This window comes from Elephas maximus, chromosome 8, assembly GCF_024166365.1.
Source record: "Elephas maximus indicus isolate mEleMax1 chromosome 8, mEleMax1 primary haplotype, whole genome shotgun sequence".
Taxonomy (NCBI): Eukaryota; Metazoa; Chordata; class Mammalia; order Proboscidea; family Elephantidae; genus Elephas; species Elephas maximus.
The window spans coordinates 44,056,461-44,072,072 of NC_064826.1; the positions used below are offsets into that span (position 1 = coordinate 44,056,461).

The 15,612-nt window shown below is 45.8% G+C and overlaps 1 protein-coding gene across 10 annotated transcripts in view; it reads left to right on the forward strand.

Moving 5' to 3' along the window:
- Window positions 1–13,490, forward strand: part of ATXN7L1 (ataxin 7 like 1) — a 286,145-nt gene extending 272,655 nt beyond the window's left edge. For 5 of the 10 annotated variants that reach the window (XM_049894457.1, XM_049894463.1, XM_049894462.1 and 2 more), the window contains 3 exons: window positions 616–921; window positions 3,725–4,676; window positions 7,756–8,507. In XM_049894457.1, the coding sequence (XP_049750414.1) occupies window positions 616–921; window positions 3,725–4,676; window positions 7,756–7,932 (1,435 nt within the window). In that variant the 3' untranslated portion in view covers window positions 7,933–8,507. Of the gene's footprint in view, window positions 1–615; window positions 922–3,724; window positions 4,677–7,755; window positions 8,508–9,704 lie in introns of those variants that run through there. The other 5 variants (XM_049894455.1, XM_049894456.1, XM_049894459.1 and 2 more) reach the window with 5 other exon arrangements.
- Window positions 13,491–15,612: the final 2,122 nt, after the last annotated feature.

Here is a 15,612-nt window from a genome sequence, read left to right on the forward strand (position 1 = left end):
CACTCTTAGAAAGGCGAGTTTTCAAGGTATCATAATCCATTAGAATCATGGGTCACTTCAGCCTAGGCCCAGGTAGTCCAGGAGGGCTACTAGCAATCAGGTGTGGCTGAGACACCCCTTGGGAAGTCCAGGGAATGGGAGCAGAATTTAAAACTTGGCACTCTCCCAATTTCCCGCCCCTCTCCCCCAGGCAGCTATGGCACCTCAGCTTCTTTTTACCATGATTCCCAAAATCTTCCAGAGCTGAACTTCTAGAAGTAAACTCCACTGGATCTGTAGCAAACTCATAACAGGCTCAGGACCAAATGTTGATACCTAATATAAAGTCGGAAAGGGCCACAAGAGAAGCTTATTGTTTCTTCCCATTTAAGTGACTGCCCTGTATGTCTAAAAGGCACCCTTGGTATACCTGTGTCTGTCTACTCAAAACAGCAACCAATTGGTGCTGCATGTGGGATGACCTCGTTCTCAGTGATCTGGTTATCTATCCAGCAGCTCTTTGCTCTCCTGTGTTATGGAAGTGTAAAGTCCTGGACACGTGGCAGGAATGTGTTGATCTGTATTTCACTCCCTGGTGTCCTGTCAGCTCAAGCTCCGTGTTCCTTTCCTCCTCAGGCACAGAAGCCCAAGCCACAGGGCATCAGGTCCCTCCCCCCTTTTCAGGACTTGCCTAACCAATCTGCTGTCACTGAGCAACATTGGGGCTGCCTGGGTGTCAACTCTGGAGAGCGTAGCACCCCGCTGCCCTCTCAACCTCGCTGCCCAAACCCCAGGCCCTGAAGGGCCCGAACCTGGAGGGATGGCAGCCGATGGGGGCATGGAAGACATTAGGAAGAAAAGGAACGGCCAAGACTCTTTTTTCTTTAACAAGCATTTAACTCTTCATCAGGAGACGCCAACACAGTATTCTCTTTCAGCCAGGTCAGCATCTAGACCTCCATGCCAGCTGGCAGGGGCGGAGGGGCACTGTCAGTCATTTATTCGCATCTGTGGGCTTCTGTATGGGACTTCCTAGGCCAGTGTGCAATGCTTTACCTGGGCACAGCCCACAAAGCTGGAATCCACGCTGTTTGGCACCTAGAAAAACACATAGACAGTTTAGCCTGGGGGTGAAGGGGCTCCCAGGGACAGCAAGCTGTCCACATGCTGCTCCCCTGCTTCTCCCCTACCCCTGGTACCCACTTATGACTAGTGGGAATAGGAAGGGAAGGACAGAAACTATGCTGAAAAACAGTGCCCGTCCCAAGCCTGAGTGTCAGCCAGGCAAGACTTAGGACTTCAACCCCGCTTCAACTCAGCACAAGCTGAAGCATGAATTTGTATTATTTAATTCGAACATTATAAATTGGGGCGTTGAAAGTAAATCCCACTAAATGTCATTGATTGGGGTCTGCTCTAAATGAGCCATCTGGTATTTGCAAATAACTTTGTATTACAAGTAATTGCCAAGCCTCCTCCCCCATGTATTTCTCACCTTCTTTGGCTGGAAAGGAAACTTGAGTCAAGGAAAGATTGATTAGGTTGCCTATAATTCCAAAGCAAGGCAAGAGACAGGAGGGAAAGTTTGCTGACTCCTCACACTGAAATGCTCCCCAGCCCTACGAGGAAGGGGGTTGTGCAATGCCAGACAGTTCTAAGGATGTGTTTAGACCTTTCTGGTCTGATTATATGGGAGTCCTTGCCCAGCATGCAAAGTCCCTGACAGTACGGTTGTATGGCTATGAATTCGCCTGCTCACCCATCCATTCATTCATTCAGTCACTCATTCATCATCACAACAGAATTTATAGAGCACCTTGATTAGTACTCACAGGATCTTTTACATGCTTTAGGCTTGAGAGAAAGTGGACTCTAAAATACCATCATAGTCACTGAATTTGGCGACATTTTTCTCTTATATTGGATGTCCTTGTCTGAGATTTTCAAGTATGCTGTGCTTCCGTATTCAAGGATTCCTCCAGATCCCACCCTAAAGGTGGAAGCCATAGGCTCCACTAAAGTGGCAGGTAGAAAATGGAATCTTCAGAGAGAGAACAGGAATGCTAGGAGGTTCGTTTCTTCTCTGCAGGGCTCCCTCCAGAGTCCCCTGGCACCTATTCCTGATGCCACAGCTGAAGTGAAGGGACTGTAAGGCCCCGTCTCACACCTTGTCCAGGCCAGCCCTCCTTCAAGTGCTGCTTTCAAAGGGAGGGAGCTGGTTCCTAAATTGCCAGGGAGTCCCAACACCACCGAAAATATTTTTAGGAGAAAAGGGAGGCAAGAAATAGGAAAGAACCAGTTTGAAGACATTCACTTGGCTCCTGAGGTTAATATCCTTTCCTGCAAAATCAGGCACAAATAGTGACCCCAATCCCCTGTGCCTCCTCCTGGCCCCCAGAGAGACAGCAGCATTGACCTTGGCTATGGTTTAGAACTGATAAGTATTTCCAGCACAAATCAAAAGATGGAGTTGGCAGGGAGCCCCCCAGAGGGACCCACTGCAGGGTGCTAGCCTTGGCTCTGCAGAGTGTAGGAGGCAGGGCGTCTGCTTTCAGACTCTCCACAACCTCCGGGAAGATCCAAGAGGGAAACAGTAGCTGCCCCTCCCCTCCTCCCCTGTCCATATGTTCTCTTCCTGCCCATATCCTGTATTTATCTTCAGAACAAACTAGAAGTTCCTAATCCCCTTCTCTGGACACATGAGGGTTCCTGCACATTTACCCCTTACTTACACAGGGACAGGAAGACCTGGTGAAGAGCAGCCCCTGCCCCAATTACAGCTCCTCTCAGGGACAGCTGGGCAGGATAGGGTGAGAAAAAAAAAAAGCCATTGCCGTTGAGTCGATTCTGACTCACAGCAACCCTATAGGACAGAATAGAACTGCCCAATAGAGTTTCCAAGGAGCGCCTGGCGGATTCAAAATGCTGACCTCTTGGTTAGAAGTCATAGCACTTAACCAGTACGCCACCAGGGTTTCCGGGGTGGGTAGGGAAAATAAATAAATCACTTCTGGGTATGATACCGGTAACTTGGCATCTGCATCATTTCCCAAGTCCCTGATCCCCGACTGCCCTGCAGCAGCCAGGACCAGGCCAACAGGAGCCAGTGACTGTAAGCCAACGTGGAAACGCCTTTCCACAGAGGAAGCCAGGCTGCAGACAGCAGATGTGGAGGGTGCTGGCCTGTGAGGAGAGGGCTGTTCCCAGCCAAGAGTAGGGTGGGAAAAGCAGGGATCTAGAGCATGCTGGGGGCCCTGAGGGCCAGTGGATCGAGGCTGCGGTGAGGAAGGGAGAGAGCTCTAGCCTACCTGTGCAGGCAGCAAAGCCCTTTCCTCACACTTCTTACTTCAAACCAGGACCTCAGGGTGAAATGATCACTTTGCATTAAAATACCACCACCATCACTGCCAAAACTGGAGTGGGGGGTAGATATTTATTGGGGAGATTTATGTTCTAAATAACATTTGCTGTTTATTCATGAAGCCAAATCAGCCAGTATCCAAGCATGGAGAATAAGACCTGAGAGCTTGAAAATGTTTAATAAGAGGTTGCTGGGTGTTGCAATGGGGGAGCCATAAGGAGGGGCCATAATTCAGACTTTACCATCCTTCAAGGCTTCATTTTCCATAGTCTGGTTCTGCCGGGGTCTTCTCCATAGCCCCGGCGCTCAAACTGAATCGGAGCGTCCCAAGCCACGCAGACCCTATTTCTCACTGTTTCTCTTTCACTCTTCTCTCATGTTTAGGAAGATCCCTCCTGCGGCAGATAGCCCCATGCCCTCGCCAGCAGCCCACATCACCACCACCGTTCCGGCATCCGTCCTACAGCCTTTCAGCAACCCCAGTGCTGTGTATCTTCCTTCAGCTCCCATCAGCTCGAGACTCACCTCTTCTTACATCATGACATCCACCATGCTCTCAAACGCAGCTTTTGTGACATCGCCAGACCCGAGCGCCCTCATGTCACACACCACAGCTTTCCCTCATGTGGCTGCAACCCTCAGCATCATGGACTCAACCTTCAAGGCCCCCTCCGCCGTGTCCCCGATACCAGCTGTCATCCCTTCCCCATCCCACAAGCCATCCAAAACCAAAACCAGCAAATCCTCAAAAGTCAAAGACCTACCCGCCCGTAGCGACGAGTCTCCAAGTAACAAAAAGAGGAAGCCACAGTCTTCAACTTCCTCCTCTTCTTCCTCCTCATTGTCCTTGCAGACATCCCTCTCGTCTCCATTATCAGGGCCCCACAAAAAGAACTGTGTCTTGAACGCCAGTTCAGCTTTGAACTCCTATCAGGCAGCCCCTTCCTATAACAGTCTGTCTGTGCACAACTCAAACAATGGGGTGAGCCCACTCAGTGCCAAACTGGAGCCCTCAGGACGGACCTCACTGCCCGGCGGCCCCACGGACTCAGTGAGACATGTGGGCGTGGTGGGCGGCGGCAGTGACTCCTGTCCCCTCTCTGTGCCCTCCCTCGCGCTCCACGCAGGGGACCTCTCTCTGGCCTCACACAATGCCGTGTCTTCTCTGCCCCTCTCTTTTGACAAATCAGAAGGAAAAAAGCGTAAGAACTCGAGTTCTAGTAGCAAAGCCTGTAAAATCACTAAAATGTCTGGTATGAATAGCGTTCACAAAAAGAACCCACCCAGCCTTCTCGCACCGGTGCCCGATCCCGTTAACAGCACCTCCTCTCGGCAGGTAAGGGACCCATCCTTTCAGGGGCCTCCTGGCGCTGCCTTCATTGTTCCTGGGGGGCAAGGGGAACTGGGCAGCGCCCCTGCTTAGCCAAGTAGCTCTGACAGACATCATAACCCCGATTCCTGTTACCATTCTCTCCAGAGGCAATTTTTACCCTCAGCTTCGAGAGCAGTTTATTTAACAAATACTTAATGTGGTTTTTACTATGTACAAGGTACTGTTCTAAGCACTGTACAAATATTACCTCATTTATTCATCACAACAACCCAATGCAGTTAGAATGATTATTATCACCATTTTACAGATGAGAAAACTGAGGCACAGAGATATTCTGAGTTCCCCACTCCACTTCCGTCTATTTTATATCTTGAGGTTCTGAGGATAATTTTATTAGAGTCCTGTTGCTAAAAAGTTTTAAACGATCTATTGGAATGCCCTTAGGAGGAGCCTGAGGCCCAGGCAGGTTAAGAGACGAGACCGGGGTTCCAGCTGGGGAGTGGTAGGGTCAAGACAAAGCCTATGTGTCATGCCGAGTGACTGCTCTTCTCACTTTAGCATGCTGCCTCAATCACTGCCTCTTCCTAATATAACTCTGTCCTTGCTGAAGTAAAACTGCAACTCACACCACCTGGCAAAGACCAGTTCATTGACACCGTACAAATGGGAACGTGTATTGTGGGGAAATGCAGCAGGATTCAAGAGAAGTATGTGTTTCTTTCCCTTGAGCTCTGTCCTCATCCTCAAGTTTAGTCTTTGTCCTCAGGCTGGGGAAGCTTCCTAGTAAAGCCCACCACCCACACCAGGCTCTTCGCATTTGGGTGGCTGAGGAGAGCACAGAGGTGGGGAGGGGCCGGTCTGGGGCTCTCCGCAGACTGAGACAGGACGGGAGGTGCCACACACCTGTGAGGATTGTGTGTACACGTTGTCTATGGCAGCAACATGAGGTTTGCAGCCACAGGATGAAGTGAGCCAAACCCTAAGCCCAGCGCCTGTCTAGGGATGGGATTTTGGAGGAGTGGGAGGCAGTTGTTAAAAAAAATGTTTTAATGTTTTGTGGCGTAATTTATGAGACTTGTTAAAACCTCACCAAGAGAAAATCTTGAGGAAGATTCGCAAATCACAAATAAACACATGAGCAAGTTTGGAACTCACAGGTCAGACAAGCTGAGACCGAGGCTAAGGTGAGACAAGGGGGAGGCACTGAGCGCAGACGCACTTTTCCATTCTGACTCCGCAGTTCCATGTGAGGGTGGGGTTAGCACCCACAGGGCCCTACCTTGCATTTCTGACAGGCTCTCAGGCACTGCCACTGCACTCGTTTGCAGACCACACTTTGAGTAGCAAATAAGTGGATGAGTACTAGTACCTCATCCGTTTTACGTAAAGTTCTAACACCTAACAGTTACTTATGTGGCAGGATCTGTTCCAAGCACTTCAGATATATGTAGTCGTTTACTAGTTAGCTGCTGTTGTTGTATGCCATCAAGTCTATTCCTACTCATAGTGACCCCACGTGACAGATTAGAACTGCCCCATAGGGTTTTCTAGGCTGTAATCTTTATGGGAGCAGATCACCAAACCATTTCTCCAGTGGAGTCGATGGGTGGGTTTGAACTGCCATTAACCATTGCGCCACCAGGGTTCCTTCAGTTACTTATTATTATCCCCATTGTGGGCCATGAGTCAGGGCTGACTCAACTAACAATAGCAACCCCATTTTACAGATGGGTAAACCATGGCACAGGATAATTAAGCAACGTACCCGAGTCACATAGCTATTAGGGCTGGGATTTAAGTTCAGGCAGTTCCGCTGTTAGCTTCTATGCCATGAGCACAGTGTAAATGTTGCTTTGTTGATTCTTTGGTCTGCAGGATCAGATGAAATGTTTAGTAAGCACAGCAAATCAGCCAAAACTAGAGGCAAAAGGACTAGTCAAACCTCCACCAGAGAGCTCTCATAGGAGGGAAATAAAAAAAAAAAAGTGATGAATTTAACAGCTGCCTCAGGTCTAGTAAGCATTGGTTCTCTAATGCAGGTAATACCTGTTGCTTGTCACCAGACCACTAAGACAAGGCTTTGGCCAGGTCGACACCAGTGATTTCCAGATATTGGTGAAAGGCAAAGTTCTTTGAGACTCAGACTCGTTCTGTTAGATTAGGAAACAGACAGCATGAGGTTGAGAAATCCAAGATAAATGTATGCTTCAGGGACAAGTTGGGGATCCGTTTGATTGTGCCTGGTAAGTGCAAAGCCAGAATTTGCCACACGAGTATTAAGTTGAGCAAAAGAAGATTCAGAATGTAAGGCAGACACCTTTAGGCAATGGACAGTTAATGTAGAGGACAGGCTCTTGAGAGGCCCAAGGCAGGAGTGGCCTTTGCAAACTGCCTAAGGCAAGGATGTAGGGGCAATACCAGGCATTGACTGGTCTGAGCCGCTAGCCTGTCCATGTGCCAAGAACAACCACAGAGGAAGGCAAAGAACAGTACTGCTGACCGAGGCACCCACCTCAGGCAGAGCTTTCTGCCTTCCTCAGGTATAAGAGGGGAAGCCCAGTACTATCTTGCTGTTTTTCTGAAGAACAGTAGGATGTGAGCTAGGTCTCCCAGCAGGGAAAACTGACCCAGAAAAAGACCCAACCTTTGTCCTAGGTGGTCTAAGGGAGTCTGAGCTAGAAACAAGATGGGTTGGGACTGAGGGTCAGAGGTGAATGAGCTTGTGTAACTCTGGCCACAGGTGTAAGAGCTGGGCCTTTGATGAGGTAGATGCTCCCAGGAGGGGCAGAGCCTCTAGCCAGAGCCTTCATCCCCATCCCTGAAATTTGCAGTTTCCACATCCAGGGAAGCAGAAGTAAGAGTTCCCCACCAGTCCTCTTTTCTCTGGGGAGAGAGGGCCATCAGCAAGACACCCTCTGAAATGTTTATTCCCATTTTCTCTGCCATTTAGGATGGAAACACCAGTTCCAAATTGACTTGGCACTGCTGTAGTGCAACCCTTTTCCTTCTCCCTAGCAACATGCCCACTGCCTTCCCCAAGCCGGCTCCTGTGTCTGAGTAGGGCTTCACTGGTGTCTTTCAGGTTGGGAAAAATAGCAGCCTAGCTTTGTCACAATCCAGTCCTTCAAGCATATCCAGCCCAGGACACAACCGACAGGTAAGTTACCGGGGGCAAAAGTACATAGGGTCATCAGCATGGTGGAGCATGTGGGTGTTGGGGTCAGACCCTGGTTCAAATCTCATCTCCAGTTTTGTGTAGTAGTTAACAGCTTGGACTCTGGAATCAGGCTACCTGGCTTCCAAACTTAGGTCCTCTAGTTTTTACCTGTGTGCCCTTGAGCAAATCACTTAATTTCTCTGTGCTTCTGTTTCCTCATCTATAAAATGGGGATAATAAAAGCCCCCTACCCCATATGGTTTTTGTGAGGATTAAGTTAGTTTATTCACATGAAGCCTCTAGAAAATGCCTGGCACATAGTAAGTGAACAAGAAATGTTAGTTGCTATTGTTGTTATTACCAGCTGTATGATCTTAGAGAGATTACTTCTCTTAGTCTCAATTTTTTCAACTGTTAAGTGGCAAAACTGATGGTTATTGTGAAAATTAAATGAGACGATGACTAAAGGGCCTCGTCCATGGCAGCCTCAATCAGTGCTTTCTGAAAGGCCTCTTGTGACCTGTAGTTCCCATTCAAGAGGTGGTGTCCAGGTGGGAATATTCAGGATAGTCTTGGGAGTTTTCATAAACTCGAGGTGTGAGAGTAGTCAATGTACCAGACCAGTGGATGTATGTTTTTCTCCAATGGAGTAGGGGGGCAGGGAGGGTCAGGGGTGTTGTGCATGCATGTCATACATGACAGGGAACAATATGTATATATGACTGTGTTGATATGGAAACCCTGGTGGCATAGTGGTTAAGAGCTACAGCTGCTAACCAAAAGGTTGGCAGTTTGAATCCACCAGGCGCTCCTTGGAAATTCTATGGGACAGTTCTACTCTGTCCTACAGGGTCGCTGTGAGTTGGAATCGACTCAACAGCAACAGGTTTTTTTTTTATGTCGATACGCTGCCTTAGACATGCTGTATGTTTTGTAGACACCAGGTTGCAGTGTGTTTGCATTTTGCCCTTTGGAGATTTCCTACAAATCTTGGCTAGGACTTGGGTGAAGATTATGGGAAAACAGTTTTTGTATTGCCAGCTCATTGGTGAAGGAGGGTCTCTCCACCCTTTTGAGTCACTGCACCCTTTTCATTCCCGAGCACCTGTAGCCCATCCTCTGTGCTGGGGTGGGGAAGGAGGCATGCTTTCCATCAGGTATCTGCCTCTGTTTATGGCCGGCCTCCTGCAGACGTTGCTAAGTACACCTGGAGACCACACTATCACCCCTTAGCACACACGGTATGTGCCCATAGCTTCCTATACACCTGCCTGCCCAGAGCCCAGAATGCTGGCAGTCAGCCTTAACAGGTGTAATAATGATAGCTGCCATTTGTTGAGCCCTTTCTCTGCCGGTGCTGGGCTAAGCCCTTTACACATCTTATTTCATTAAAACCTTTTAACCCTCTGAAGGACAAATGATAATCATTTTATGGATGAGGATGCCTGAACTCAGAGAGCCTAAGTAACTTGAGCCCAAAGCCTCTATCTCCATAGCCTCTGTGCTTAACCCGACCCTATACTTCCCCCTAAGATAATTTCCCATATCATCTATAGGTTATGTAGGAAAAGGTGAACTAACAGAAAACATCACTGTTTCCTAAAGAGAGGAATCCCATGAGCATCACCCTATTTTCCCTGTGTTTTCCTCCACAGCTGGGATCTCTGTGACTCCCTCACATTTATGGAGAGCTTTACACCCATTTTTTTTTTACACCCATTATCTCATTTGCTCACAGCAGCTGCCCTTCACCATATTCAGGAAGTGGGATATTATCCTTTTATTATAGATAAGAAAACTGAGGTTCAGTCCTTGAATTTGGTGGGCAATCCCAAATGTACGGTTTTGAAACAAGCTTTTCTTTTCTTTCCTAGAAGACCACAAACAGAACAAGCAGGATAAGGACTCTTCCATAACAAGAATACGAAGGCACTTCCAAACCAATTCCTGGCCACCTGATCCCACCCAGGAGGCCTTGGCGAGAGGAGGAGGGAGGGAGTGGGCAGTTGGGAGAGTCAATTTCCTGTGCCCTGCCTGTGGCTCTGGCCTTTCTTCTTTTTTAAAAAATTGATCAATTTTTTAGTTTTGAAGGAAAAGAAAAAGGCAAAAGAACGTGAATTTGAGATTTACAGAAAATAATACCAGTGTTTTGTTTCCGTTGTCTTTCATTTGCCACCAGTTTATACATTCTTCCAGATTTGGGGTCACTCCTCCAGCTTCTGATGCTGCTATTGTACCATCATTTTGCCCCAGCCATCGAGAGCGACATGGCAGAATGTCAGTTCCAGGTTGGCATTGCCTGAAGCTCTTGAATTTTCGCGTGTGAAATGTTCCTTTTCTTCCTTGTCCTCTCTCCCTCGTCCCTCCCACCCACTGCTCACTGGGTCCCCACTGGCCATAGAAAGAGCTGGCTCTCACTAGTCCACCTCACAACAGCATGCTGGGGGCCCTGTGCTGGGGGATAGCTGAGAGCAGGGAGTTGGAGGTTGGGCGGTTACCCTCATCAGGTTTCTGTGGCCCACTAGGGCTGGAGCCAAATACTGTGGGCAAAATTGAGAAGAGCAGCCTTTTAGTGATGTGGTTTACTCAATACTACTGTCTAGCTGTGCAGCTCAGAAAAGATAGATTGGGTCCCCATGCAGCTCAGAAAGGATAGATTGGGTCAGGGATAGGGGCTGGAATGGGCCTGGAAGGGTGACAGGAAGCAGAGTATAGGGGTGAGGGGTGATCATAATGGTCCCAGCTTGTTAGGAATCCACTCAGTGGAAACCCTCCCAGGGCCTAGCGTGCAAGAACCCAAAGCTGAGTGAGCCAGAAAGAAAGGACTCCCAGGGAAAGGCAGCAAGAGGCGAGGAAGCGCTCCTTGAGGTTGTTCGGTGCCCCCAGCTGCTGAAGGTGCTCTAGCTGCCCTCCAATGCCAGGCAAGGGGAAAAAAAGCAGGGGGAGGAAGGAGGGCCTCCATGGGCAAGCTACCCTGGAGGGTTAGGTGATGTGTCAAACCCCTTGTGAGAATAAATATTAGTACTTCCAACCAGCCTCCGTGCCTGGGCCCCAGGGACTCCACAGGATCAGCATGCGCATAGATCAGCTTGCTGCGCTAGGTCATCAGATGCCCCCAAATCTGATACAGCCCCCACAGGAAGAAATGGTAAAGAAGAGCCGTATGGAAAAGAGAGAAGTTGGAACCCTGTGGCTGTATATCTAACTGTTCACACTGGAGTTTGGAAAGAAACAGCAATACCATAAGCTGTAATAAGGAGTCATAATCAGGAAAGGGATTCACAATATAAAACAGGGGTTCCATTCTGTTAAGGAGCCCTGGTGGTGCAGTGGTTAAGTGCTCAGCTACTAACTGAAAGGTGAGCGGTTCAAACCCACCAGCCACTGATTGGGAAAAAGATGTGGCAGTCCGCTTCCATAAAGATTTCAGCTTTGGAAACCCTACAGGGCAGTTCTACTCTCTCCTGTAGGGTCATTATGAGTCAGAATCAACTTGAAGGCAATGGGTTTTTATGCTGTTAATCATGTAACTTTGCTTAAGCTCTCCAGCTAATGTTATTTCAACTAGAGCTACTAAGGTCTTGCTTCATCTTGAAATCAGAAATGAATGCTACTTTTGCAGCTGGGCACAACCCCCACCCCCACCCTGGAGTTTTCTTTTTCTTTCCCAGCCCAAAGATCAGACTACTGTTTAAGTTTCATCATGTGATTGGAATTTGCAAAGATGGGAGACAAACGGAGTGATTTGCATCAATAGAATTGCACTGACAGTGTTTCTTATAGGACTACTAAATTTTTTAATATAAAATGAAGTTTTTTTTTTTTTTAATCAGGAGATGATATTAGGTACCAGGACATTAGTTCAGATGACTTCATTTTTATTTCTACAGTGTTAAAAGTGCACTTATATGCTGGTTTATTTACGTCTTGGGGAAAAGAGACTGCAAATTGAAGGGAAGATTGTAACTTTCTTTTTAAAAAATAAAAAGGTTAAGGCAGATTTTAAGACTTATAAATGTTTAAGAAATTATAAACAAGGTTAGACCCTTTGGAAAAAAAAGTTTAGAAGATATTCTTAAAATAAATTTTTATAGTGTTAATTTTGTAATAATTTATGTTTTACTATATTACAGAGCTAACTGACCAGAATAGTTTCAGAAACAATATGAAACTTAGGAAAGTTTAAGCAATGTTTATATTTTTAAAATGTTCTTTGAATTATGTTTTTATTGTACATTTCTTCAGACTGAAAACTATGTACATATCTTTGTTATTTTTGCACAATTTTGGTCTTGTTCGGTTTTAGAAGTCTGTTGTTTTTTATAATTTATTTTGAGTTGTAAAACTTGCAGGAGTAAAACAAAAACAAAAAAAAATCTCGGCAACAAAATAACCCTCTGATTTATAAACTCTTATACTCTTAGAGGGAAAACAAAGGTTGTGAGATTGAGTGGCTGCTTCTGAGGAATAATGTCTCGATAGGGACTAAAGGAGCAATTCAATAGGTTTAAACATTTTCGCTCTCTACATCCATCTTGAATTGGAAGCTGGAATAAAGAGGCTCCCCACTGAATGCTGCTTACATTGTGAAAGACTGGCTTGGACCAAGGTGATGACATTTCTGGAAAACTGAGCAAAAAGGGAAAACCCACGGTATTTCTTCCTCCGTAATCAACCACAGGTTTACTTTATAATGATGTATTGAAAACTTGCAGCTTGAAAAATGGAATGCAAATAAAAGGCTTTCTTTCGGTTTGTTTCCATGGAGTTAAACTGGACCAGCCTATACAGCATTATTAGGGTGATATCCTTTGGGTACTTCTGTTCTGCACACCCCACTCAGCCTTCCCTCCCAGCCCCTCGACTGCACACACCCCTGTTTGCCTGAAGATCTCGTGACTTGTCTGCAGCCATAGAGGCTCCGAAGCTCTGGTTGTTACACATCCCGCAATGCATAGACCTGCCAGCCATAAAAAAAAAATCGACTTGGATAACTTGTATGCCTTCTTTTGTATCAATGTACCAGTTGTAAATAATGCCGATCAACCTTTGTAGAGAATAGTTTATACAGCATATTCTATTATTGCTGATTCTCAGTGAAATCTTGTTTTAAAAAAAGGAAAAAAAGAAATTTTCTATTTACACCTTATATTTTGTTATGCTGTCGGCCCACGGCACTTTAACAAAACTCTGTGGGTTTTCCGTAGCTGGTCAGTCATGGGGTATATTAAATAACTGTTGTTGCACAGACAAGAATTTGCACCTGCTCAATTGTCCTTTCCTATTACCAATTTTAGAACCTTTTCCAGAAGAATTTTGAAGAAAGCATGTCCAATCATTATAAACAAATGCCACACTTGTGGAGTGGGTTAATTTTCTACAATCCATATTTTGTAACACTAAGTATTTTCCTTCTTTGTCCCGCACCTTTATGTATTAGCACTATCAGATAGAATTCATTCCATGCCTGTGATGTTGTAAGCAGAATAAATGTCTAAAATAGGTGTAAATAGTAAATTCTATGGCTTACGGTTTTAAAAAGGAAAGAACAAACATGTATCTGTTGATACTGCCATGGTTCAGCACCAGGCCTGGAGATATTCTCCAGTGAGCATTTGTTTTTTTGTTTGTTTTTTGTTTTTGCTTTTTTTTTTTGTAACATGGCTTTGTAAATAAAATAATTTATATGTTTGTAAAACAAAGTCTTCTGGTTTTTATACCATTCAGACTTTTGGTATTGTGGGATTTTTTCTTTTTGTCTTTTGAGTTAAGGTATTCTTACTAGAAGAGTTTTCGTGCTAGAGCGTACTTGAGAGGAGATAGCAGAGAGCAGAAGAGGTAAATTAATTCAGCAGATATTTATGGAGCATCCTCTTTGTTCCTGCCCCTGAGCTAGGCGCCCTGTGCTCAGTGCTGAGAAACAGACACAGCCCCAGCTGCTCTCTGGAAGCATCCCAGTGGGGGAAACAGGAAATAAACACAATGAAATGTGTAATTACAGATTGCAGCAAACGTTATGGTGAAAAGAATTGAGTTCCGTGAGAGAGAAAATAATAGGAGAAACAGGAAGGGACCTAAAAGATAGTTAGCCAGGTAGAAAGTGGGAGGGAGAGAGACCTAGGCAGAGATCACCCAAGGTAAGAAAAGCTTGGTTAAGTTCCTGGAGCCTAGAGGTGGTCCATCGTGGACAGAGCAGGGCTAGAGAGATGGACAAAAGGCCTTACAGATTTTGGATTTTGTGCTAAATTCTTTGGGAATCCTTTGAATGGCTTCAAGTATGGGCACGGCATGATCTGATCTTTTTCTTAAAAGACTAGCTGTTGTCTGGAGAACTGACTGGAAGCTCTTGCAAGAGACCAACTGAGAGAATGATAGTGTGGTGATTATGACATCACCCAGGATGATGACAGTAGATGTAAAGAGAAGTGAATGGAGTCAAAATATATTTTAGATATTCAATTGCCAAGATTTTCTTATGAATTAGATGGAGGAGTAAGACGAAAGAATGACTCCCAGGTTTCTGTTTGAGCAACTGCATTGGGTGGAGATGCTATTTCTTCAGATGGAGGAAACCAGAAGAGGAACAGGTTTTTAGGGGGCGGGCAGAAGGAAAGTGTACTGAATATGAGAAGTTCTATTTTGCTCATGTGTGTCTGTTTGTGTAAGAGATTACTGTGAAACGCCAAGCTACTATGTCAAAGAGACATGGCATACACATGACTGAAGCTACTGGGAGGTCTGGGTTGGAGGCGTCAATTTAGGAATCTTTAGTATATGGATGATATCTAGAGCTACAGTTATGGATGTGACTACTGGAGAGAATGCAGATGGAAAAGAGAAGATATTTAGAGGTTGGGTAGAAATAAAAGACCTGGCAAGGAACCATAAGATGAAATACTCAAAAAGAAACCCAACAGAATATACTCCCTGGCAGCCAGGACTATAAAGCATTTCAAGAAAGGAGCAATCAACTGAGTTAAATACTGCCGCGAAGTGGAAGATGGACATGGCAACGTGTCTCGAGGTTTTGCACTGTGGAGGTCATCGGTGATTGTAGCAGTAGTTTCCTAGTGCTGCCATAATAAATTACTACAGCTTGGTGGCTTAAAACACTTCTGGCGACCAGAAGCCCAGCATCAAGGTATTGGCAGTCTTGACACCCACGTTCCATCTGAAGGCTCAAGGGGAGAATCTTCCCTTGCCTCTTGCAGCTTCTGATGCGTGCTGGCAATCCTTGGCATTCCTTGGCTTGTACACACATCACTCCAGTGTCTGCTTTCATCTTCACATGACCTTATCATCTGTTTCTCCAGTGTTTCAAATCTCCACAGCTTTTCTCTTACAAGGACATCTGTCATTGGATTTAAAACCCATTGCTGTCAAGTCGATTCCAACTCATAGCGACCCTATAGACAAGAGTAGGACTGTCCCATAGAGTTTCCAAGGTGGATTCAAACTGCTGACCACTATGCCACTAAGGTTTCCCATTGGATTTAAGGCCCACCCTAAATACAGGATGATTTCATCTTGAGATCCTTAGTTACATCGGCAAAGATGCTTTTTTAAAACAAGGTCACATTCACAGGTTTTGGGGATTAAGATTTGAACATATTTTAAAACCAAAAAACCAAACTCGTTACTTTGATTCTGACTTATAGCAACTCTATGAGAACAGAGTAGCTTTGATTCTGACTCATAGCAACCCTATGAGGACAGAGTAGAACTGCCCCATAGGGTTTCCAAGGCTGTAAATCTTTATGGAAGCAGACTGCCAAATCTTTC